This window comes from Juglans microcarpa x Juglans regia, chromosome 5S (assembly GCF_004785595.1).
Source record: "Juglans microcarpa x Juglans regia isolate MS1-56 chromosome 5S, Jm3101_v1.0, whole genome shotgun sequence".
NCBI classification, from domain to species: domain Eukaryota; kingdom Viridiplantae; phylum Streptophyta; class Magnoliopsida; order Fagales; family Juglandaceae; genus Juglans; species Juglans microcarpa x Juglans regia.
Window position 1 is genome coordinate 21107694 of NC_054603.1, and position 27996 is coordinate 21135689.

At 37.9% G+C, this 27996-nt stretch overlaps 1 protein-coding gene and 2 long non-coding RNA genes across 3 annotated transcripts; 2 read left to right on the forward strand and 1 right to left on the reverse strand.

The window, feature by feature from the left end:
* Positions 1–613: 613 nt before the first annotated feature.
* Positions 614–15950, forward strand: LOC121267418. The gene is made up of 3 exons (XR_005940989.1): positions 614–623; positions 11026–11033; positions 15822–15950. It is a non-coding gene; the product is annotated as an uncharacterized LOC121267418 (long non-coding RNA).
* On the reverse strand, positions 13546–16386 carry LOC121267417. Its single transcript, XR_005940988.1, has 2 exons — positions 16198–16386; positions 13546–13934 (listed from the first exon to the last, which is right to left on the reverse strand). It is a non-coding gene; the product is annotated as an uncharacterized LOC121267417 (long non-coding RNA).
* Positions 16387–26715: 10329 nt separating this feature from the next.
* Positions 26716–27678, forward strand: LOC121267191. Its single transcript, XM_041171052.1, has one exon. It carries the CDS (start codon positions 26716–26718, stop codon positions 27676–27678), a length of 963 nt encoding a protein of 320 aa, XP_041026986.1.
* The last annotated feature ends 318 nt before the right edge of the window (positions 27679–27996 follow it).

Sequence of the window (27996 nt, forward strand, 5' to 3'; positions counted from 1 at the left end):
CACATTGCTTGGGAAGGAGAAGTTCTTGCAATTTATAAGGTTCCAATGGGGTTCCAATTGTATTATTGACTAGTCATTTTGAAGTATAGGCCATGTGGTTTGAGTCTTCCATTGGGGCGTTACAAATGGTATCAGAGCCTATCCCAACTAGAAAAGTGGTACTTGAGTCGTGCTGTAACAGACCACAAGAAATTCACTGGTAGAATTTCTTTTGACCGTAGGAACCTCGTGAAAACCCATACGTTTTTACGAATCGACCAATCGCTCAGGTTTTAGTCTGTCATCATAATCAGTGTTATCACTCACTATGGTGCAAATTTACGAGTTTATTTATTTGAGGTAGTTAGAAGTGTTAGAATGCATTATGGTCTACGCCATTAGACTCAGTGGATTATTTAGGATTTTATGGCGCAATAGCCTATTTTCATAATTCCGGACGAAACGTCTGATGAAAATTGTGAAATTATTTTTAGGGGCACTTCGGGGTTGAGTTTCGGTAAACGATTTTCACTATAGGTTAATATGAATATTTAGAATTTTTCAGTACTAATTTTATTATGCAATTTTTTGGAGTGAATAGTAACCTCAATAAGCGCACCTAGTGCAGTGTTTTTAAAATCACAGTGTGGAATGCCCAAATTAGGTTAGGGAAATTTATTTGGACACTCGGCAAGATCTTAGCCACACATAGGGAATAGTATTAGACACTTGGCACAAAGAAAAACCATTAGATAGATTTGTGAAGGAATCAAGGTGTGATATCATGCCACCTGAGCAAAACTGTGTTTCATCTGTTCAACCAAATTGTGCCAGACCAAAGAGGGTTTCAAACCTAGCAAAACCCTAAATGGTTGGAATCCAATTGAAACCCCAAAAGCTTGGTTGAAACCAAAACCCTAAATGGTATTCCCAAACCCTAAAGTTGGTCTCCAAACCCTTTTTAACCCGATTTCTAGCATTGTGTTTAATCACTTGATTAAATCACTTCCACATGCTATTAATTAATCAAATCCTTGTTATGATATCATTATTCAACCTTTTAAACCTTGGGAATTTGATTGGGCCAAGAAAAATTGATTTTGGGCTTGATAGCATCTCAAACCCTAACCAAACCCCCCTTTAAACCCCAAATTGAAGCCCACTTGGTGGGGCCCACCAAGGCCCACGAAATTGGCCACCTTGGCAAAGCTTCTTGGAGAAGTTTCCTCCCCCACATGGCAGACCATCCACTGCCATTGGCTGCACCCAATAATGCCTTGATGTGAAGGAGAAATCCACTCCATCAACCTCCATCTCTCACAGCTGCTGCAGGCAGTCCATGCCTCTCACTATTCTCTACTTTATGTCACATAGCCAACTCCAATCAAGGGTCTTTCAAGTCCATAACTTCCCCTTCCAGGAGTCTAAAGTCGTGGAAGACACACTTCTCTCCATTTCATCACTTCTTTCCCCCGTTCTTAGAGAGAAACCCAAAAGCGCTCTCTCGGGCAGATTTCTGTGTATTTTTGCGTGGCCATTTTCGACCCTTTTCAAGTATTTTCGCACGATTTTTCCTTCATATAAGTTGTTCTTCTTTGAGTCTAGTTTCCGTAGATATCTTATTCGTCTCAATCCATGCTCATTTGATTAGTAAAAAGTATTTTTAACGATGCAAAGGTCATTCTGGGTGTGAAACTGGAGAGTATGATATGTTTTGGATTTTTTGACCAAGCTAATGGACATATCTTGGTCCAAAAATTTTATGGAGTATTGTTAACATGTTTTTATGAATTTTCATTGAGGTTTTATTGCATGACTAAAGCTTTTGATGATAGATTTCCTTAGATTTAGAAACTTGAAAACTGGAGGTGGGAAAACAGTTTTTGTTTTGTGAAAGTTTAAATATTTCGTGGTATAATCTTATTCCAAAGGCTTTGATATTTTTATATGATGATCCTAAGCCTCTTATATACATTTTAGGATGTTATTTCGAAGATATTTAGTATTATTTTTAAAGATATGATTTTTCTATGTAAGAGGATTTCGGTTTGGCCTAAGATTTGATGTTTTTGGGTTAGATCCATGTTTTGTTGAATTTTAGCCATGTGATATTAAGTTTGATGGTTAGATCTTCTTTAGGACACGTTGTTAGACCATGTGATGTTTTAGTTTGAAGATCACATGTCTTTAAGCCATGGATCAAGAGATTGATCAAATGTAGTTGAGAGAAAAGTTTCTGTTTTGGACTATGTTTAAAACCAAAAACTCCAAGTGTTGTTTTGTGATTTTTGGTGACTTTTGTTTGATGATTTAAAGCATGGTTGATCTTAGAATGATGTTATGAATATGTTAGAGGTAAGATTTGATTTTTTGGAATTCTTGGAGATGTTTTTATTAAGGTCAAAACTTGTGATTTAAAGGGCTTACTTTTTGTTAAAAAGTTTGGGTCTTTTTACAAAAAGTTTGGTGTTGATGAATAGATTTTTCCTAATGGATATTTTAAGTGTGTTTTTAAACTTAGGATAGGAAGATCTTTGTTACAAAATTTTGGTTTAATCATGAGTTTTGAATTTTGAAAGAATTGAACCAAAATCAAGAGAAATGGCCTAAGTAGGTTTCGGCAATAGTGAGTTTTCCATAGTTGTGAATGGTTTTAAATTTTTCTGAGTTGATATTTGAGTTTAGAACAAAATTTACATGAGGAATGTAAATTTTGGTAATTTTTGGAGATAGGATATGAAATCCTTAAGTTAGGGGTAAAATAGTCATTTTCCCACTTGTAAAGGGTAAAATGGTAATTTTACTCTAAGTTGCCTCTTTTCACATTTCTAATTGTTAGTAATTAATTTCTAACTTTTAGAATACCCTCTTACAGTTCCTCGTGTTTCACACTTATTCTCGTAGAACACGACTATCGAGGTAAGTTAGCTTTTAACTTACTATCAGTTTAATGTGTATGAGTGATAAGTAAGGGAACTAAAGTGTATGTATGCATGTTATCATATGTTCCATGCCAAGTCATTACATATTTATCTGTTACACAGAATTTATTCTATCACGAATTATTCATCTGTTACATAAGATATTCTGTCACGTATTTCTATACATTGCTATGCATTGCAAGTATGTCATGTTAAGTTAAGTATGCCATCTGTTACATGTATTTCATTTCACGTAATATTCACTGTCATATGTTATGCCATGTTACGGAATATTGTCTGTTATATGTTATGCCGAAATAATATCTATTACATGTATGCCATGTTATAAAATATTTTCTGTTACAAGTAAGACTCAAAGTAAGTCATGTATGTCATCTTCTGTTCACGTCACGTTACGCTACGTTAGGACTTCTGTCTTTTCATATTCATGTCATTCCGTCTTGAATACAGTTTGTGTATCTCGAGAACAGTCTTGTTAAGTTATTCATGTCAATCACGACCCTAAGTGCTAGGATGGGGTAATATCCTAGTGAAACTCCTTTGTTCACGCTGGAGTGTCTAAATAGGTGTGAAATTCCCTGGGTTGACGAAGTACAGTCAACAGGTTGCGAATGGGGCCTAATTAGCTGGTCACCGGAGCGCGCCAGGCACTAACGCCGATGGAGCCAAACTTTATTTTACGTGTGTCCACAGCAAGTGTGGCACAAACAATTAATGGGGCCACAACAACTGTGGAGCATGAAGTATGGGGCCACAACAACTGTGGAGCATACACTACGTGAGACACAGTAATTGTGACACGTAGGATACGTGGGGCCACAACAACTGTGGAGTACGTATTAATGCACTCACAGCTGGTATAGACACCTGTGTTGTGATGCGGTAATCGGCAGGGACACACGGCTCAAGGGGACCTATGTAGCACCCGTATGGTCACTTTAATGATTAAGTCTACTGAATAAGATTCCAAGTTCATGTATTTCACGTTCAAGTCATGTTTCACGTTATGTTATGTTCAAGTTTATGTTCATGTCAAGTTTCAAGTTTATGTCACGTCAAGCTAAGTTTCAGTTTCAGTTCAAGTTATGTCAGCTCATGCCATGTTATGTCAAGTCATGCTATGCTTATAATTTCATACCATGCTATGTCAAGATATGTTATGTTTACTATTGACTTTGATTGTGCATTTATGCCTTTATTGCCATGCACGCATCATTAACCTGTGTGAAGGTTTTTTGTTAACTTGCTGAGATTTGTAATCAAATCTCACTGTGGTAGTCCCAACTACCATTCCCCCCGAATGGTAGATCTTATTACAGGATCTGAAGGAGAACTAGGGATCGACCAGCTGGAAACGGTCGACTAAGCAACGGTGTGACTTAGATGTAGTTACCCTAGATTACTACTTGTATTTTGTGGAGTTAAATCTCCAGCACTCTTTTGTTCACAATCATTTTGGACTAGTATTGTGATCTCGTTTGTTAGTATGCCTTTATGTATGAAGTATGTTTTAAGTATTTGGGATATTATAAGTTTGGTGCATGGTATTGCCAAAAGAAAAAAAAAAATTTATCCGCTGCGAATATTGCATAATGCTAGACGCATGTTAGGAACATTGCATCTTATATGTCATGAACGAGGGCAGGTAACCTTGTGTTGCATGTCCTGACGCTTCAGATGTCCGTCCGATCCCAAGCGGAATCTGTGGGCGTCACACGTGCCACCTACAATCGACAGACCCAACAAAGACGTCACGAATTTAAAGGGGTAGATTGTGATACCCCATATGATATGGATAAGGGTAGGTGGTGTGTGGGATCCCACATTGCTTGGGAAGGAGAAGTTCTTGCTCTTTATAAGGTTCCAATGGGGCTCTAGTTGTATTATTGACTAGTCCTTTTGAAGTATAGGCCTTGTGGTTTGGGCCTTCTATTGGGGTGTTACAAATGATATCAGAGCCTATCCCAACTAGAAATATGGGACTTGAGTCGTACCACCTACAATGGACAGGCCAGAGAAGGACGTCGAGAATTTAAGGGGGTAGATTGTAATACCCCATATAATATTGATAAGAATAGGTGGTGTATGAGATTTCATATTGCTTGGGAATGAGAAGTTCTTGCACTCTATAAGGTTCCGATGGGGCTCCAATTGTATCATTGACTAGTTCTTTTGGAGTATAGGCCATGTGGTTTTGGCCTTCCATTGGGGCGTTACACATGTGATAAAGTGATTAACCTGCTTAAGTGAATAAATTTAACCAAAAGTTGAGTTAAGCGCTTAATTATGCAGTAAATTATGATACTTGAGTCAATTGATAAATTCTGATATTTTGCACTTGAAAAGAGTTATAATGCAGCTAGTCCACACTAAAATTAATATCCCAAATTTTACTCATCTCATATCTTACATATATGTTGTAGGGCATTATGGGAAAAGATGTTAAAGCACATGGGTATTCTTGGAAATACCCAACTGACACGGCAACACCCAAAAGAAGGCACTGGGCAGCAGATTCATGCACACTAAGGGGCTAGGGATCTGAAACACAAAAGGCAAAAAAAAAAAAAAAAAAAAAAAAAAAAAAAAAAAAAAAAAAGAAAGGAAAAGAGAGAGGGAGGAGGTTACAGATGAGTGGGACGACAAAATGCAAGGCGCATCAGCTCACACATCAAGGACGTACAACAACACAAGATCGCCTCAAGGACATGCAGGAGCTAGCCAATCAAACCCCCGGCAACGGCGCCAAAAATTTGATGGCTTTCTAAATCTATCTTCCAAGTGCAAAAGCTATCAAAGTAGTACATGGAAGAGTTCTAAGGTCATTTCCACAAGGACAATAGTATTCATGCTGAACAAAAATTTAATTGAAGGTATTTTGTGCAATGAACGTGTTTAAGAAAGGGGTTTTTGCATAGCTAAGGAGAGAAACAAGAATATATGCTTTTGTACTAGTGTGGACGGTATTGAGGAAAGGCTGGTTATGATCTTTTTATAAAATGATTTTTTTTTCTTTTTAATGAAACAAAGTTTAAGAATCAAGTGGAATTGGTTTTCTGATTGCTTGTCAAATTTAAAAGAATTGAGGAATATGAGTATTAGTAAAATGGGTGCAGGAAATGTAGAGATCACATAAATATCAAAACCAGTAACACAAAATGTCAAACACTTGAACTACAAGAATGTTTTCTCATTTTCCAAACTCTAATTAAGTGGTCGAACTCTATAACTCAATTGTCAATCCAGTCTAAGTATTAACAATCGGAAAATGAATATTTAAAACCAGATTTCCAATCCTAAGTATCTATAGAGTGCAAATAAATTTACAATGAATACCAACCATGAAAAACCTTGAAAATATTACCAAGTTTCTGATGTGCCTTCCGTCAACAGTAGAACAAGAATAAGAGTTTCTGGTTTTGACTTATCTCAACAAAATCAACTTGCAAAACTATAAAATGGATTTTTATCATCTCAAAATCACTCTAATCAGTAGTTTAAAGCAAGAGAATCCATATCTTGTAGCTGGAGATGAAAACTTAGCCTAACATCATTCTCTCGGGAAAATAGAAAATAAAACAAGTAAACTCCCAACTCATAGAAGGGTTACTCACTGCTCACTACTCAAAAAACAAAGCTGCCCCAAGAAAAAATAATCATTCCCCAGAACCACTACAACGAAGATAAAACTCCCCCCACCAAAGTCTGAAAAAAATGCAGAAAAAAACCCCCTGGTTCAAAAATCGTAACTCCTTTTTATCCGCATCCGTTTGATTGGCTGGCTCCTGCACGTCCTTGAGGCAATCTTGTGTTGCTGTACGTCCTTGATGCGTGAGCTGTGCGCCTTGCATTTCATCGTCCCACTCATCCGTAACCTCCTCCTTTCTTTTTTTCTTTTTTTGTTTTTTTTGGCTTTTTGCGTTTCAGATCCCTAGCCCCTTAGTGTGTGTGAATCTGCTGCCCAATGCCTTCTTTCGGGTGTTGCCGTGTCAGTTGGGTATTTCCAAGAATACTTATGTGCTTTAACATATTTTCCCATAATGCCCTGCAACATATAAGTAAAATATGAGAGTAAAATTTGGGGTATTAGTTTTGGTGTGGACCAACTGCATTATAACTCTTTTCAAGTGCAAAATATCAGAATTTATCAATTGACTCAAGTATCATAATCTACTGCATAATTAAGTGCTTAACTCAACTTTTGGTTAAACAATTTATTCACTTAAACAGCTTAATCATGCAATTTTAACACTTTATCACCATGAAAAGGATTGGGTGCGAGAGAAGAAAGAGGAAGTAGGGATGAAACCAAAGTGAAACTAGAAGGAGGTTGATAAGACGAAGAGGAAGAGAATATCGAAAGAAGGTAAATCAATTCTCAAAATTAAGTGAAATTAAAAAGGGGTTAATTACACTTTACCACCTCGAACTTTCACTCAATGTACAAGGTGTCCTCGAAACTAATAATTGCATCAAAGTGGACCCTCAAACTTTCAAAACTTCCCATTCCCCCCTTCCGTCTGCCAACAAAATCAATTCTAACGGAAATTCACTGTAAAAATATAATTTTTATCTAATTTATTATCATTGACTATATAAAATATAAAATAATATATGCTATCAACTAATAATAAATTATTAATCATTAACCATATATAAAATTATTTTATACCTAAGTTTTAAGCAAGTATGAATAATCTATGTACACAATGAAATTATTTGATATTCATTAACCATATATAAATTAATAAAAAAATTATTTAATGATTTATGATTTATTATTAATTAATGGCATATATTATTTTATATTTTATATGGTCAGTGATAATAAATTAGATGAAAATTATATTTTTACAATGAATGTTATGCATATGAGCAGCACGTGCAGTGAATTTTTGTTATATTTAACGATGCTACTAGACGGAAGGGGGGATTGGGAAGTTTTGAAAGTTCGAGAGTCCAATTTGATGTAATTATTAGTTTTGGAGGTACATTGTGAATTGAGTGAAAGTTCAAGGGAGCAAAATGTAATTAACCGAATTAAAAAGTGATGCAACATTGGCCACTAAACAAGGGAAGCTATAAAGCTACAAATGGAAAGCTGAATGTGATACCAGGAAATGTGTTGCATGAAGTGACGGTTGAGAAAACTATTAGGAAATAAAGTGACGGACGCCCCAAAAGGGACGTGTGTCCTAGAAGGTAAGAGTACTAAAGAAATTTAGAACAAAACATGAATACACACTCATAAAGTAGAATTTGCGGGGGTAACTATTGGGCAAAAAGCATATAAGGTAGGTGAAGGAGAATGAAAGAGGGGCAAGGATGAAAAGCCATATGCTAATCACCACTTGCATATAAATCCTCCAACAGTGTGAGGCATGATGAAGGTTTAGGGTGAGGGACTTGCCAAAAGGAAGTGGAAAGATGTAGCTCCAGGACGAGGGCCTACTAGGAAGAAGTGGTGAGATGAGTGTAGCGCCCCGTTCCTCATGTAAAGATCCTAGCAAGGTTTCGGGGTGCCACCCAGATGGTTAACACCCATGATTAGATTGTGGTGAAAAAAATAAAGGTTTAGTCGGTAACTAGACCTCACAGTACCAAAGTATAAACCATATTTTAGAGGAAAACATTATTGTCATTCCTTATAACATTAACTTAGACTTATAGACAACCAAAAATGGTATCTTTATGTGATGCCCTCAATCCCCGCTTGGGATGGAACAGAGACTTAGAGCGTCGGGATAAGCAACACAAGGTTACATACCCCCGTTAATGACAGTTAATGTGCAATGCATCCTAGTATGCAACTATCAATATGCAATAATCGCAGCAGAAATAAAAGGTTAAGGTGAAAAATATGCCAGAATAACTAAAACATCTCAACTTCATTAGATAATTATCATATTCAAAATACTAAAGTAGTATAGATTTATATACAAAGTCGTAACATTCTCTTCATGTGATCTAAAGTATAAAGGACTTGGGTTATGAACATCAAAATTAAGTCAAGCTTCCTCTCCAAATCCGACTCCTCCTCAATCATGCGAATCTACTTCTCCATAATCTCATCCTAGTCGATTTCGGCACAACTTCTATCATTATGTGGTCCCATAAAATGGTGAGATTTACTCGAAATCTCAGTAAGTTAAACAACTAACTGACACAAAGATAAATCAATCATGAAAAATGATAAATATGCAATGCATAAAATGCAGAAAATCAGTATACATGTCTCCCATCCAGATTCCTCAACATCTTTTAGAACTATGGAGACACGGGTTTTTACTCAGTAAGTAATTTCGTCATCATTTTTGAAAAAACATAACTTCTTCATAAAAATTTCATCATAAACTTTCATTATCATAGCCCTTTCATCATTATCTTAATTAATAACATAACGTGTGGTAATATCACAGTTCCCCATATGCACTGTCAGTACTTGCCGATGACCGTAATATAACTTACATTGAAACTACGTTGTCTATAGACTCGTTCTCAATGCATTAGTAAATATAACATATCATCATGAAAATTCATAACGTGTACACCCACCAGCGTTAGGTGTCATAACATGTTGACTTCACTTCGGCGTTCTTTAAAAAGAACCCATTCGAAGTCTGTTGACTATTCTTTATCAACTCAGGGGCCACCACTCCATTATTAAACACTCCAGAGTGGACAGAGGAGTTCCACTAGGCTAACTTCCCAATCCTAGCCTTTGGGTCGTGATAAAATGATTTTCATGCAATGTTTTGAAAAATATTTTTCATGACATGTGCATATGTAGCAAGTTTCATGAAAAATGACATTTATATACAATATTTAAAAAAGGTAAAAATATGACATGTCCTGTAAGTATGCACTCAATGTATCATATAACATGATATTTTATATTCAAAATGATAATTGAAATATCAATGAACATTTATCAATAATTCATAAATAATTTATCAAGGTGTAAGTTAAAGGCCAGCTTATAAACTTCTGGGCAAATTCAAAATTAGCGTCGTAGCTGCGTAAATTGTGTGTATATTATGTTAGAGTTAATACTCTTATGGATAGGTTCAAAATCAAAGGCTTCAAAAAAATTGAGCATTTACAAAAATACCCCTAGACTTTCAAAATTTGACATTTATGTCCTAAATTTTCACTAATTGCAAACGAACTCCAAATTTAACCAAGTTTCATGGACTTCATATTTTTGACATTCTAAAACCATCTATACCCTTAAATTTTTAAAATTCAAAGTGAAACTTGTCTAATTAGTCCCAACCCGTGGCATGCATCCTAGTTGATGCCTATGTATATTTTCAACTATTGATCCCTATGAATGCATGTATATGAGATTTTCTTTAATCACTAATGATCATAACGTCTTTAGAGAAATTATGAAGTCTAATCCTTGAGTAATCCAGTTCATCCCAACACTTAAGCTAAGAAATCCTTAATCACCAATATGCTTAAAACCCATTCATGCTTGATAACCAAAACAAGATAGATTTAAAACCTATCATAACATGCTTCTAATCACAAATTTAATCTTCCATAATCATGTCAGGATAATGATAGATCATATCAAATCATGATTAGGACATGCCATAGCTAAATTTCCAATTAAAAATATTCAATCATTCAAACATTCCTTTAATTGACCTGGTTTTGCATTAAGCATCATAACCTTCTCAAAACTCAACCAAATTTCATACCAACACTTAGAAACAAAGCTTGAAATGCTAGCTAAGATCAAAAGGAAGAGAAATTAAAAATTTTGTGGTCTTCCAAGCTCTCTAGACTGCCTTACACAAGAACATTCAAGAACTCACCAAAACTCACTCGGTTTGCACTCTTTTGATCTCTAAGAGGGAGAAATGCTCTCAAGGCTCAAGATGATATTTGGAGGTATGGTATCGGTGAAATGAGAAGGGAGGGAAGTATTTATAGGTGGCCAAGGGGTGAGGGACATTGGCTTGAGTGCTTGGTGATTGGGTGAAGTGGGAGGTGCTCAAATCTGAAAAAATTCCAAATTTGCTTGCATGAGCTTAGGTCACTTGTGTAGAATGAAATAGTGCCCTAAACCACCATCATTTCCTCTCCACAGTAGCTGCAACGGTTCTGTAGATTAATCTAGGTCGTGGGGCATCATTTGGATGGCAGAAGATCCCTCAAACCACCCTTGAAAATAGGTGGATGGAGGTGGTTTTGTGGTGGTAGAAAATCAGTTCGGTTTTGGATGTTTTTGGGCAGCAAAACTGAGTCAAAATCCTTCATGATGGTCATGGGACTTCTTGGTGATTGGGTAGAGAAGGAGGTGGTGTGGGCTGGTGGTGCAAACCATGGCAGGAGGCTGGTTCAAATTTAATCCAAATGGTTCCTACACAAACTAGACCAAGGTGCACCCAATTTGGTTCTTTGAGTTGATTGATGCAACCAATTTCGTCCAAGGCTCAAACTGAGTTGGGGATGGTCTCATGAGGTGTTTAAGAACCATATTACCCTTGAGAACAAATCACAAAAATGTTGGGCTCAAGGGCAAAACAATCGAAGCATTACAAAGGGCAATGCACAAAACCGATTGAAGCATGGTTTGGGCTTGTTATGTCATTTTTCTTAATGACATGTATAATGGTTGAGCTAGGGCATTAACATGGCCTAATCATGATTTAAGGGAGTATTAATTCAAGAAAATTTGAATTAAAAAGTTTAAGAAAAGATTAAGCATGATTAAGCTTCAAAGCATAGCTTAAAGTGCACTAATCTCAAGTATGATGGTTAATGGCCTTAGCCAATTTTCTAAACTTAATTTGGGTACTTTGAGTGTAATTTTGGTTTAAGGAAACCAATAGTATGGTGTATTGGGCCTTTGATCTTTGAATGGTAAAATGAGTCCAAACATGACTTTGGGCCATATGGGCTTGAAAAAGGCCAATGGTCCAATCTACACCAAAAACCTTATGCCTTCCTATACTTGGGCCAAGACTAGCCTTGATTTCCTAAGGGCGTAGTTCAAGATTTTTCTTGGGCTAGGCCCATGAATGCACTTGGGTCCTAAAAAGCCTCACCAAAATTACTAATTGGCTTGTCTCTCAAATCCTTATCTCATTAATACTAAGTACCAACATTAATGCTAATCCCACTATCAACCTTAATGAAAGTGATTAATCCAAAAATAAAAGCCTAATCTAGAGTACTTGAGGGATAATCAAAAGTTAATTAAGCAGGGTGTTACAGTTTATCACCTATTAGACGGCAGACCTAATACATTGGTCGCCCCTTCCAAAAGACTATGCACAACTTAAAATAATGCATGGCACCTATGACAGAGACAAGCCTTTGTCTTTAGGGTTCGGCAGGTGTCCACTTTCCTCCTCAGGTATCACTCCTGATTCTAACTCTACACCAAAGTCTATGGTTCTGAGAGTGAACCCATAAGTAGGTTAGGCATTCATGATAAAGAAACTACCAATGAGAGATAATTCTCCTGAAGATGCAATGAATAGTTCATGTAAATAGTGGGGGAACACATGCATATATGCCTTGGCGAGGAATCACCCTCAAGGGCACAAACACATAGGTCTACAAAACATGGCGAGGAATCATTCTCTTAGTTAAATACACATATATACAAGCTTGACACCCTATAAGGAGTTACCCTTTAATGCAATTTACTTTAAGACATGAGTACTGTTTAAGCGAGGAATCAACTACTACAGTGAGATTTCGAGAAATCTTAGCAAATAAACAGTCAACATACAACTGATATCACAAGCATATAAAAGTAAACTACAAATGAATGCATGGGCATGTGCTTAAACGTAAAACTTTGACATATGCAACATAGATTTTTTCATAAAATATATTTTCATCTTTTTAAACTCTTAACACATGTTCAAACCATTTGAGCCCGGGTCCTTGTTCTTGCCATAATATATCATGATATTCTTATCATTTCATAACATATCATATTGCGATCATATCACATTCTTTTGTGTCATCTCATAACATTCATGGCATAACATAACATATCATGGCAGATCATAACATATCATGGTATATCATATCGCATCATAACATGGAGCTCAAATACCTTATTCATTTCATAATTCACATGGTCATTAGGTGAAATACGTAAGACCATATTGGTTTCACTTGGTACAACCGCCAGCATATAGAGATTCATCACATATTTGTTCGTCACACAGACATTTCATTGCCTCATGGGCAAACAGGGAATGAGTTGATCCATTGCTCGACATCTAAAAAATCCTTTCTACCCGTTCAGCCTCGTGTAAGTCAACTCGCTTGTACCCCAACTCAGGTCAACTCTTACACAAAGATAACTTCTTGCAGTGGGGAACGTTCATTCCACCAACCAATTAGAAGACACGAGCACGTGATACACCAGGAGATTGTACAAATCGACTATCAGGTCTAGCCAAGCACGATACTGTCACAACCCTGCCCCAATCCTAGGATGAGGCCGCGACAATTTACCTGTTCTTTCCTTATTATTATTAGTACTATATTTTTGCTATATATATATATATATATATCTTTTTTTTCTTTAAAAGAGGGTAAAAGGGCTATGTGTGAACGTGTCACGCATGTACTCTGCATTTCTAGCTTAAAAGAAACACCTGATAGACGACCTGTTCAATATTCTAAGTAAAGGACTCTCAGAGTCTATCATCCATGCACCAAACATAACCAGTCCTTAATAAGAGGGGACTTAGTCCCTTCAACACATACCAAAAAGGCATTTAACCATCTTATGTGGGGTTACCATCACCCCATCATAGAAGTTACGCCATTACCATCACCCCACCATAATATTTACATCATGCCCGAAGACATATTGTCTTAAAGTCAAGCCAACAAAACATCCCAACACGGGACCCATCATAAAGGCATAAAAACATAACCATTATCATCAAAACCGAACCGACAGGGAACTCTAAGCATCGGCCCCTCCCTCCTCAGCAATGCCTAGCTCCACAGCCTCATCATTCATACCTGGACGTTTAAAACATAAACACAAAGTGAGTCTAATATTCAGTAAGCAGTACACCATGTCGTTAACTTATTAATCACATAATCTTTTCTTTTGAAAACATGCATATATAAACATTTGCTAATTATTGACAATGCTTTCATGCTTAACAGTTTAAAGAATAACTATACTTTCATGCATAAATGGCTTAAGGCATAACTGTACTTTCATGCATAAACATTCCTAAGAAATAACTTTATTTTACTTTTCACTTTCTTGGCCGATACACACTATTACGCCCCGTGTGTTGGGGTTAGCGGTCTTTTGGACCTGGATTCCGACCGTGGCCACAAGTTGGGAATCCCTTTCATGGGGGCAGCACTGGGTGCACTACCAGTACTACTTACCTGTCATTGCAATATGTCCATTCCTTTGGTACCCTTTCATTCATATGGCCGTTACGTACGTTCATGCTTTCATTTCTTTTTTTTCCTTTCTTTTCAGTCAAACATTTTCATTATCTTTCCTTAGTCCAAATGCATATGCTTTTCTTTAAAAAGAGTGTTTCATGTCATGCTACATATAGGTACATCGTAGTTATTTAAGAGAGCATGCATAAAATCTCATGATGCATTATTACCTTACATACACACAATTGTAATCAACAGGGTGCTTAACAGGGGCTACCAAGAAAGGCTTGTACATAATATATATACATTTATTCTTTCATAAGAGAACATCTGTAAAGAGAGAGAGATTCTTTCATAAGAGAGCTTTGTGTGTAAGGAGCATAGTCATAGCTATTTACCTCGTTGCTTTACAAGAAGATTCCTTGAATCTTGAAAATAAACTCTTATTCAATGAAATGGGATAAACATATTAATATTCATTCAACTTTAAGCTTACTATCCAACACCCACGTGCTCACTAAACTTCCAATTTGGAATTAAAGCATTTCCCTTAACCCCATTTGCTACATACATGACACTAAGTCAAGACATTAATATCTTCATTCCGACATTTAAAGAACTCATGAAGGTACATAACTCGCTTGTTGTCCCCTTTTAAAGGCTATTATTTCCTATACAAGGGATAGGTAGGAATCATAAGTTAAAATGTATAGGATGGCAGGGATTTATTTAAGTATGGTAGGGAGTAAGGAGGTACTACCAAATCTGAAATATTTATAAAAAGAGCATTTTGACATCTTTGTAACATCATGTGGAAAGTAATTCTAACAAAAGAAAATGCTTACAAGAGGTTGGTTTTTGTCACTTGTTCTTCAAGGGTTTTCCATACTAAAGTTTATCCTTGGTTAAACAAATGGGTGAAATTGAGCAAGGGATGCAATGGGCCGATTTAGGCTTCAAAACAGAACATTTTTCAGAATTTTGTAGTACATGGACAGCTAGCAAGTCTTAGTACATTCAGGGTCTTAAACATCTCTCACTTACCCAAAACTCAACCATACAACTAAATAATACAAGAGTGGTAGAAAACTTTAAAAAAAAGTCTCGTATATTTTCTGAAACATAGCATAGATAAAAAGATACAAACTCTGGCAACTTAAAATTTCTAAGTAAGCTTACCAGTTTAGATTTAAAACTCTTAATGGCTTACTTAGGCCATAAACTTGCGGGAAGAAATGTTTAAAAATTGTAAATCTTAACTTCATTAATTTGACACATAAAAGCATAATTAAAAACATGGCTTGGACTCAAGAGATCACAAGAAAGGGACTACAAAATTTGCCTTGCAACACATGGCTGGAACACACACCAAAACAAAGCATGACCCACGGCTTCTTCATGTACATATACACAACAAATCAATTAATCACCACTTGTGACTAACCAAGTTAAAAAGGAAATATATCATTTTCGAGTGGTAGAAATACATGGCAAAAACAGCCTCAAGATAGTCGGTTTGACCAGAAAACAGGGCTTTCGGCTACTACCCACTAGATCAATCACTAGAGAAGGCAACGAGAAACTGGTCTAGGAAGTTTCCACACAACACTCGGCTAGCCCAGAATTCGAACCCTCAATTACAAGTCACAAACTTGCTTAGAAAAACCCCAAATCACAAGAAAAAACTCACGGAAGGATTATTTCCAGGTTTGGTCCCCTTTTAAGCCACGGAAATACACGGTAGGCGAGAAAAAGAAGGGAATCCGAAAGATCCAAGGCTAGAACACAACAAAAAATTTCTTAAAAACAAACCCTAAGTTAAACCCATAGATCTAAGATTTCAAACTAGAGATTAGAGCCATAGAAATTCACTTACGAGGTTGACTTCCTTGGAGATTTTCGGTGGAGATGTTAGGTTTAAGAAATGAGAGAGATGACTTGAAGAAAAGGGAGAGGACGCGCGAACTAGAGGAACCAAGAGCCTCTCGTGTGAAGGAAGGAGACTTGAGAAGTTTTCTCTCGTGTGTGCCTTGGAACCGACGGGTGTAGGGGAATAAGGAAAAGAATTTACTTGTCTTGCCTTGGACGCTGTTGTGTAGGAGCAGGAAAGGAATTCACTTGGCTTATGGAGGAAGCTACGGGTAAGGGAGAAGAAAAGTCGATGGGTTTAAATCAAACTTGTCCCATAAGCTAGGGAATGAACGGTGGAGATCACATGTGGGAAGATCAAAAAGAGTTTGGGCCATTTCTTGAGTAAATAAAAATTAAAGGGTTTGAAAGAAATATTGTAAGGTCATAAAAATCACACCCTTGAATTATTTAATAACCCACATAAAATAAAAATACACCCACCTTAAAATAAATTAATAAAATAATAAAAGTTTTTATCTCAAAATATTTAACTTAAGAATTAATAGATGACGTAAGGACCCACGTAGTAGGATTCGAGTATTACAGATACTGCCCCACCCCAATCCTCACGAGAAATCCAGAAGCTCGTGGCAACATCTCGCAAGAATGGGCACGGGGAACTCCTTGTCCTGTCTTAAAAGCTAATCTACCTCACAGCGTTAGTGATATGAACCCGTGGAAATAGAATCCCTTGAACCCACAATCAATTTGAAAACTCACCCAAGAAAGCCAAAACCAAGTCAATAGATGGAGAATCTAGACCTGTTGAGAAATCGTTTCAAGAACCTAGATTATATTAAAATCTAGACCCGTTGAAGAATCTATCTCAAGACCCAGATTACAAGGAGGAACGACACAAAAGTTGTGATTTACCTTTGAAAAGTTCAAAAGTTCATCAAGAACAAGAGGAGTAAACTCAACTCACAATTAAAATTCAATATGTCTAAACCTTAAAATGAGGCTACAAAGAGTATTTAAACCAAAACCTAATTAAAATCCTAGCAAAAATAAAGCCCCTTATCCCAAAAATACCCCTGAATGAATAGTGTTGTGCTACAATAATTCGGTTATAGTACTTCTTGAAACCCTAGTTCCTAAAAAGTAACTTTTCAAATAAACCCTTGGCTACAATACAAGGCCTTCCCAAAACCCTAGTTCATAGGAAATAAGACATATGTGGGTCAAGCATCCTCAAGCCCATTTATTCAAAACTAATAAAATAAATCCTTTAACAATTTGAAATCCTTCAATAACAATAGGCCCAAACAATAACTCTAAGTCATGTCTTCCACAGCTTGTATCAAGTGGATCAAAATCGGTTCTCATTCTTTCAAACCCATCTTGAGTGTTGGGCTCTTGTTAGCTTCATCCCAAGTGGATTGCACCAATGCTTGCATTGCTTCATTCATCTTCTTGGTTCTTGATCTTGTAATTGGCCCATCTGGAACTTGTAAAGGATCTCTAAGACTAGGCTCACATTGGTTCCTATCATTCCCCATCTCCTCAAAAGGATTCCACCTTGAATCTTCACCTACATCAAAAGGAGAAAGATAAAAAATATTGAAAGTAGCATAAACATTATACTCACCTGGAAGGTCCATTTTATATGCATTGTCATTAATTTTCTCGAGAATTTGAAAATATCTACCTCCTCGAGGATGCAACTTAGTCCTTCTATCGATTGTGAATCTTTCTTTGCACATGTGAACCCAAACCCAATCTCTTGGTTCAAAGATGACACGCCTTCACCTTTTATTGGCTTGGGAAGAACCATTTCATTCTTTTGGGCAATTTAAAGCCGGACCCTCTCATGAAGTGACTTCACCAACTCCTCATTCTTTTGTCCATCCTGGCTACTCCTCCGGGATAGAGTATCAGCAACAATATTCTCCTTACCATGCTTGTAACGGATGACATATGGAAAGGTCTCAATATATTCCATCCATCTAGCATGCCTTTTATTCAACATATCTTGACCCTTGAGATGCTTTAATGATTCATGATCGGCGTGGATCACAAATTCCCTAGGCCACAGGTAGTGCTGCCAAGTCTCTAATGCACGAGCAAGAACATAAAGCTCTTTGTCATAAGTAGGGTACTTCAGGGACGCCCCACTTAGCTTCTCACTAAAGAATGCTATAGGCCGTCTATCCTGCATCAAAGCGGCTCCAATCCCTATTCCAGAGGCATCACATTCAAACTCAAAAGCATTGTTAAAATCAGGTAATTCTAACACAGATACAGAGCACAACCTTTCTTTAATAGAGGCAAAAGCATTCTCTTAGTCAACCCCCCAATGAAATCCAACATTCTTTTTAATTACCGCAGTGAGTGGTGCAGCAATGGTGCTAAAGTTTCTAACAAAATGTCGATAAAAGCTAGCTAAGCCATGAAAGCTTCTTATCTCAGTGATGCTTTTTGGCGTTGGCCACTCCTTGATGGCCTTGACTTTCTCTTCATCCACCTTAATACCTTTTGTACTAACAACATAACCAAGAAAAACAACTTTTTCCATGCAAAAGTTACATTTCTTGAAATTAACATACAACTTTTCACATTTCAACACATCAAACACATATCTCAAATGCTCAATATGTTCATTTAAGTCCTTGTTGTACACTAGGATATCATCAAAGTACACAACCACAACCTCGCCTATGAACGCACGTAGGACATGGTTCATTAATCTCATGAAAGTACTGGGCACATTTGTAAGTCCAAATGGCATAACCAACCATTCATAAAGCCCATACTTAATCTTAAAAGCACTTTTCCATTCATCACCCTCTTTCATTCTAATTTGATGGTACCCACTTTTAAGATCAATTTTACTGAAAATTAATGAGCCATGCAATTCTTCAAGCATATCATCTAATCTAGAAATGGGATGGCGATACTTTACTGTGATATTGTTGACCATCCTGCAATCAACACATATCCTCCACGTCCCATCCTTCTTTGGCACTAGTAGCACTGGTACTGCACATGGGTTCATGCTCTCCCTCAGGTGCCCCTTGCTCATCAAATCCTCAACTTGCATTTGAAGCTCCTTTGTCTCATCTAGATTACTCCTATAGGTTGGTCAATTTGGAATAGTAGCTCCGGGTACAAAATCAATTTTGTACTCAATGCCTCTTATGGGTGGCAACTCATTAGGCATCTCCTCAGGGAATACATCCTTAAACTCCTACAACAAACAAATAGCCAAACTAGGAAGAGACTGGTTAGTTTCATCAAGATTAAGATAAGACTCTTTATAGACAAGAAAAATCATAAGGCAATCTGCGAAAAAAGCCCTCTTAACCTCACTCTCTCTTGCATAGAAACTCACTTTTGTCTTTCATTTTCTCTCTGCAGACTTTCTTTCTTTTTTCTCTCATGGCTCCACTCTCTTTTTTTTTTTACTCTCAGCCACCTCTCTACTTTCTTTTTGACTCTTTCTTTTTTGCTCAATCTCTTTTTGACTCTTTCTTTTTTATCACTCTCATTTTCACTCTTTCTTTTTTTATCATTCTCATTTTCACTCTTTCTTTTTTGAGCAACCTCACTTTTCAGTTTCAGTTGGTCCTCGTAGACCTGGCTTGGAGTTAAAGGAGCAAGCTTGATTGTTTTGCCCTCATTTTCAAAGTTGTACATGTTTTTGAACCCATCATATGTCACCCTCCTATCATACTGCCACGACCTCCCCAACAAAATATGGTCTGCATGCATAGGCACAACATCACAAAGCACCTCATCCTGATACTTCCCAATACAAAAAGTAACTAACACTTGTCTGTCCACCTTAACCTCCCCACAATCATTTAACCACTACAATTTGTATGGTTTAGAGTGTTTTAAGGTTGGTAAATTCAATTTCTCAACCAAAGTAGTTTTTTGTTGACGTGGAGTCTAGTATGGAAAATGATCTCTCTTTATTGCTCTACATCATTTAGCTTAATGTGTGTATCGAGAGCACACCTGGTAATAAGAGACTCACCTATCACGAGGTATACCACTCCATCATCATCACTAGCATCAACCAACTCGGGTACCCCATCACTATCATCCTCACTCTCAGTCATCACCTCCTCATTGTCACGCATAATCATCACTCGCTTGTTGGGACATTGAGATGCGATGTGCCTTGAACCTAAACACTTAAAGCATTTAATATCTCTATTCCATGAAGGTTGAGATTTTACCTTGGGTTTGTTGCTAGTTCACACATTTTTTTCCTTGGGTGGTTCGGTTTTTCTTTTTGCTTCAACTGGATCATTCCTATCCCACTTTGATTTCCAAGTAGTGCTAGAAACCGAAGTGTATCTTGTTGTCCCCTTTCTTTATAATTGCCTCTCCACCTTCATAGCTATATGCACCATGTCCTCTATCTCCACAGAATGTTGCAATTCAATTACATTAGCTATGTCCCTATTCAAACCACTCAAAAATCTAGCCATGGTGGCCTCCCAGTCCTCCTCTACATTAGCCCGAATCATCGCCACCTTCATCTCCTTATGGTAATCCTTCACACTCCTAGACCCTTGTATAAGATTTTGGAGCTTTTGGTAAAGGTCCCTATAGTAGTGACTAGGTACAAATCTCTGCCTCATGAGAGCTTTTAACTCTCCTCACGTCTCTACAGGCCTCTCACAATTCATCCTCCTATTGGTCACTAATTGATCCCACCAAATAATAGCATAATCAGTGAATTCAATTACCCCTAACTTCACTTTCTTCTCCTTAGAGTAATTAAGACAATCAAACACCAACACTATTTTTTTCTCACACTCTAGATAACTCAGGGTCAGTTCTACCTTGGAAAAATGATATTTTCATTTTGATGCTCCCAAGGTCTCTATCTATACCATCCCAACCCCCTAGGTTCCCTTCAAATCCTCTTTCACACCTAATTCTTCTATGTCTACCTGACCCAACTTCAGATGTTAAGTCTTCCTCATCCTCACCATCTCCTTCATTCTCATACTCATTTTTAACCCTAGGCTCACGTCGCCTCCTATATCTCCCACGTTGTAAATTTATAATCGCTGCTTCTTGATGATTTATCATATCCCTCACTTCACCCTACACAAAGTTCAACCGCTCAAACCGTTGTTGCATGGCTTGCAACACAAAGGATGAGTTATCTGCCCTCCCCCTTGGTGATGAGCCACTCCGGTGAGATATTGTAAGGTACTGCACAAAACAATGTTAGTGGTAAAAAAAAAAAAAAAAAAAAAAAAAAAAAAAAAAAAAAAAAAACTCACACACTCCCTTACGTGTTTACACTAAAATAATGGCACTCTACTTGTATTTCACTCTTAATTTGTTTTTTATCCGATAATAGTCTCTCACTCTCTTACCTTTTACCTCAAGAGTTTTCCCACTCAAGTTCTTTAAGAACTAATTGAACTCAATCAAGACAATCTAACCTTGTTTTATCCCAACTAGTAATTAGGTCCAAGAAACTAGAACAAGAGAAACATAGAAGGAATAAAAAATGACATGAGAATCAATGAAATTATACGAATGAAAGAGTAACTATAAGACAAGATACCAACTAGAATGATGAAAGTAGCCCCTCTGATGATAAGGCTCAAGAAAAAATTTTAGATTTCCTTCTTTTCTTTTTTTGGGACGATTTTTTTTCTTTTCTTTTCACCAACTGATTTAATCACAAACAAAAGAATAAACAATTGACAAAACCCTAACAGTAACTCAAAAACCCTAGGATAAGTGTGATATACGACAACCCCTAGAGCAAGAGATTTCAGCCAACACAAACCCTGGAACAATGAAATTCGACAGCCCTAAGAATAGTGAAGAAATCCTACAACAATGAAGCCCTAGAATTAAATATGCAAGAAATAAAAAATAGACCTGATTGGAAACCTTGCTCTGAATACCAAATGATATGAACCCGTGGGAATGGAATCTCTTAAAACCACAATCAAGTTAAAAATTCACCCAAGAAAGTCAAAATCAGGTCAATGGATGGAGAATTTAGACCTGTTGAGATCTCGTTTCAAGAACCTAGAATATATTAAAATCTAGACCTGTTGAAAAACCTATCTTAAGAACCCATATTACAAGAAGGAACGCCACAAAGGTTGTGATTTACCTTCGATAAGTTCAAACGTTCAATCAAAAATAAGAGGAGAAAACTCAACTCACAATGAAAATTCAATATTATCTAAACCTTAAAATGAGGCTACAAAGAGTATTTAAACCAAAACCTAATTAAAACCCTTGCCAAAATAAAGCCATTTCTCCCAAAAATACCCCTGAATGGATGTTGCCACGCTACAATAATTCGCTACAGTAATTTTGCTACAATACTTCTTGAAACCCTAGTTCCTAAAAAATAACTTTCCGACTAAGCCTGTAGCTACAATACAAGGCCTTCCCAAAAACCTAGTTCATAAGAAATAAGACATATGTGGGTCAAGCATCCTCAAGCCCACTTATTCTAAACTAATAAAATAAATCTTTTATCAAATTGAAAGCCTTCAATAACAATAGTCCCAAACAATAACTCTAAGTCATCTCTTCCACAGCTTGTATCAAGTGGAACAAAACTGGTTCTACTTCTTTCAAACCCATCTTGAGTGTTGGGCTCTTGCTAGTTTCATCCCAAGTGGACTACACCAATCCTTGCATTGCTTCCTTGATCTTCTTGGCTCTTGATTTTATAATTGGCCAGTCTGGAACTTGCAAAGGATCTTTAAGACTATGCCCACCTTGGTTCCCATCAGTCAAGCTCGCTACTCAGTTGGGTCGCTCCCTTCCTTGCTTCCTCGACAGATTTTGGCTACATGAGGTCTCAAGTGTCTAAGACCTTAAAAGTGAGATTTTGTCCTGCGTCTAAATCCCTTATATAGGGTAGGACTGTCAGACGTCCTTCTAAAGCAACTTTGACTCTAGGTATGCTTGAATTAGAGTCATTTAGCCTCAATTATTGTACTGAAGGATGACAGATATAGATGACAAGGGCATGGTTCGTACTTCCCTATAGTTTGCCAACTCTTCAGTCCATCCTTGAATTAGGGTTCTGCACATAGCATCAGCCCATACCTCTGGGTTTAGATGATATGACTTCTTGAGTTGTAATACCTCCAGCAAACCCACTCTGAACGTTATCCTTTAGCTGGAATGTGGGCTTCTGTGTACGCAATTGCCACTCTTCTCAACACTTCCGTGTTATTCTGAAAAGTTTCCATGTCTGGGTTGGTCTGTCCTACAATGTTGCTCACCTAGGGCGAGTAACTCTTGTCTCATTAGACCCACTAGCCTCTTCAGCTCCTCGTCCTCACCTACATGGCGGGTGACTTTTCTTGCTCACTTACCATAGGACGTGACACTCATCTCCACCTTGCTCTGGGACATATCTGCCTAGACGTCTACAAGGTGCTTGCTCACCCACATGTTGGACTAGCTGCACTTTGCAACACCTATCGCAATTGTTTTCTCCAGCCAATGGAGCGTTCCTTGTCTTTCTTTCCACTCAACTGCTTGGTGGTCTATCCCTTTGCTACAGGTGGAGCCCTTACATCCTCACCTCCATACAAGGAATTTCATCCTCAATATTCGGTGAGGGTTCTCCCTTACTTTGTCCCTCCAAGGGAGAGGATCTTAAAAGGGAGATCATTTGGTACTTCCAGTCATCTTCGACTCCAAATGGGGTTTTCCCCTTAACTAATTCTACAGATTGACCATCACCATTTGCGAGAGGGACATGAGATGACTCCTTATGTCTCCTTCGCCTACTCCATCTGGGGTTGTAGGCCAATTGTGCTCTCTCGGATTTCAGCTTCCTCGATGGGTTGGGTCCTATAAGACGTTGGGGAATCCTCATCCTTGTCCTTATCTTACTTGTCACATTCAGGTACCGTTTATCTCTCCCCTTGTTATGTCATGGCAGTGCCATCATGTTGCAGCATCTCCACCATTAGGGCTCAATCTTCCAAATACTCTCCTCATCTCAACAACACTCTTCCTCTTCCTCTAACCTCTTTCGAACACCTATGTCGCTCCCTTCCTACGGGCGGTCCTCTTCCCTCTCACCATGACTATGCCTCTGCAAGTTCTTATGGATGCATTCAGAGGAAATAGCTTGAAGGCTTATTTATAGACATGCCTTTACCTAGAAATTGTCCAAATCACCCTTGCATCATGCATTAAAGCTCATTATTATGAGAATAAATGCAAATATTGCTTCGGCATGACCCGCTCACCTTTCCAAGTGACTCCTTGTTTACCACATCTCCCCACTACACCTTTACCAATAGTATGACTTTGGATCATAATCTTTGCTCTTCCCAATCAACTATTCGTACTGGGTTCTACTCGTAAGTGAGATTTGATTGTAATGGAGCTAGATTTATTTCCATTACCCAAGGTTTTTTGTTATTAAAACTCTTCCATAACGAGAAAATGTAAACCACCCTATGTATTCCCTCACACTCGGCAGGTAGCACCACTTGTACGCTACTAGGCTGACATTTCCCATTATTTGGTATGGTCCAATATATCTTGGGTTTAGCTTTCCCTTTAGCCCAAATCTCCTAACACCTTTCATAGGTAATACCTTTAGGTACACCCAGTCACCTTCCTCCAAGGTCAGCTCCGTCCTCCTGACATCGACTTAGCTCTTCTGCTTGCTTTGAGTTATGGTCATCCTTGCATGTATGAGCTTTACCTGCTTAGTCATCTCCTGGATGATTTCTAGTCATATTACCTTGGCTTCCTCCACCTTAACCCAACATATCGACGGCCTACACTTCCTCACGTACAACACCTCATAAGGGCCATTTGGATAGTCGTCCGGTAGATATTATTATGCACAAATTTGATGAGTGGGACATGCTTCTCCCAAGACTCTTTGAAATCCATTATGCGGGCTCTTAGCATGTCCACCGACATCTGTATAGTCCTCTCTAATAGTGCATCAGTATGAGGACGATAGGCACTGTAACAGCCCACCAGAGATTAAATGGGTGAGTTTCTTTAGGCTTTAAGAATGTCGTGAAAACCCAGGAAAGTTCTCATGAATTGAGCAATCCTGTAGGATTGAATATGTCAGCATAGTTAGTTTCTGGTCCACTTAGGTGTCAAAAATGCGATTTTAGTTATTTGAGGTACTTAGGAGGGTGAAAAAGAGAAATGGTCTGTGTCATTAGTCTCAGATGAATATTTAGGAATTTACATCACAATAAAATGATCTTCATTTTGTTTGAAAACGTGTTTTGATTTGTTCGAGTCACTTAGGAGTTGAAATTCACGAAATGAAGTGCACTCTTAGTTTCATAAGAATATTTAGGATTTTATAGAACAATGTTATTCGCACCATTCTCAGAGTGAAAAGTAACTTCTGTGTTAGCGCCATGTTGCACGCAGTCCAGTCGTTTTCATATCACAGTGTGAAATGTCCAAATTAGACTAAGAGAAGTTTCATTTGGACACTTCGTAAAATCTTTGCTACACTTGGTGAATATTATAGGGCACTAGCCACCAAGAGGGACCATGAGATAGAGATGTGAAGGAAAGGAAGAACAATTAAGCTTTGTGATCATTCCATCTAAGTCGAACACTATTCCATCCAACCATTCATTTCTGTTCCAAACTAAAGAGGGTTTCAACCTTAGTGAAACCTCAAATATCTTATGGAAACTGAAACCCTAAATGGTTTGCCAAACCCAAATGAAGTTAGTTTTAGCTTGGTATTTAATCACTTGATGCAATTATGTCTGTCTACATGCTATTAACCTTTTAAATTTATGTCAATACACCGTTTTCCATTCTTTTATACCATATTAATTTCATTGTGGCAAGAAAAATTAGATTTGGGGTTGACAGAAACCAAAACCCCAAATCGAACCCTATTGAAACCTCAAATGAGGCCCAATCGGTTTAGGCTCATTAAGGCCCACCGAATTGCACCACCTATGCATGGCTTCTTGCATAATTTTCTTCATTGCCATGAGTGTACTTCCATTGCCCATGTCAATCCCAAATAGTGGTTGATGGGAGGGTAGACAGCCACCTCACCACCACCCGCATCACATAGCAGCTTCAAGGCACAAAATCGTGTGTTGTAGCCCATCGGTTTCGGCATGCTTTTGGTTGACAACCCATACCAAAAAGTCACCCTCACATCCCCTTTTCCAGTAGTATATGAGTCATCCATAGCTTGTCCCTTAAGCTTTTGTCACTTTTGAAACACTTTCTTGGATAGACCTCAAGGAAAAACTTCATACAGCTTTTCTGGCCTTTTCTGCTCGAATGTATTTGAAGCCTTTTTAGGTAGATTATCACAAATATCACTCACATATGTTGTTCCTCTTCGAGTCTAGTTTTTGTTGGTATATTTTGTGTGATTTTTCATGACATTTTGATTAGTGAGAAGTCCTAAATATTGCATTGAGAATGGTGAATTTGCTCTGCTAGGGAATAAGGAAGTGGTAAGCGATTTTGCTCTGCTAGGGTTTTTACGTACGATTTTTGCATGGCTGCTGCCGGGGACACTAGTGGTTCCATGATGGCCAATTCTCGTTCGTTCGCAGATCTTCTATCTACGGCCCCTCATCCTATCCCTGATGTGCTTCTGCCATCACGGGCTCCTAAAACTATGGATGGTGAAGTGTATTTTTTGTTTTCGAAGGAGAAAATCATGAAGTCTGCGGAACCGTTTAGGTTCTCTTTGGTGCTGAAGTTTCTTAGACAGAGACCATCCCTGGATGCGACCAGATTATTTATTAAAAATAGATGGGGATTATCTGGTATTGTAGTGGTTTCAGCCATGAGAAAGCCGCGTAATGCTTTTGTCCAATTAACGTTGGAGGAGGATTTCAATAAGGCTTTGTCTAGAGAAGTTTTCAACATTGATGGAGTGGCGTATCGATCGTTTCATTGGACCCCTGAGTTTTCTGAAGGGGAAGAGCTGTCGGTGGTTCCAGTTTGGATTTTCCTTCTAGGGTTGGCTCCAAATTTCTACCACCCTTCAATCCCGAAAAGCCTCACAACACCAATTGGGAAGTATATTCGGTGTGATAATTCTACTCGGTGTGCTACGAGAACAGACGGGGCAAGGGTGTGTTTAGAACTTGATGTTGCTAAATCCCCTTTGTTATCGTTTTGGATTGGAGCACCATCTTGTCCTGCAAGTCGTATGCAAGAGGTGGTGTATAAAACGATGCCTGCGTTCTGCACCAAATGTAAAATCCAAGGGCATAATTTGAAGACTTGCAAGAAATTTAGTTTAAGGAAGGAGAAAGCAAAGCAACTGGTTCGAATTGAGCATAAGGAAGTGCCGAAGCAGTTGAAAATTTTGGATCCTTCGGGTTCGAAACCAAAGTTAAAAGAAGTAGCGAATATGGGTACAAAAAGCAAGATTTCGGATGCGTTGGTGCTGGTTAGTGTTGATCAGCCAATAGTGGAAAAGGATGGTGAGGAAGTGGCTACTTTTTAGTTGGTGGATTTGCATGGAATCAGTTTTGGGGACAAGGCCAAGGTTGTGGAGTTGCATGTCCATACGAAAGTGGTATCCCCTGTTCTTAAGGAGATGGCTCCAGTGGTTTCTGAGGTGGTGGTAGCACCGAAAGCAGTGGATGTGATTTTTGCAGAGGTTCCAATGGTTTCTGGTTCTGTGGTAGTGGATCTGAAAGTAGTGGATGTGGTTCCTACAAAGGTTATAATGGTTTCTACAGAGGTGGGGCCCTTTATAGCGCTTGACGAGATGGGTTCCTCTGCCCCTTCAGAGGATAATGCATAGGGTTTAAAAGAAGTG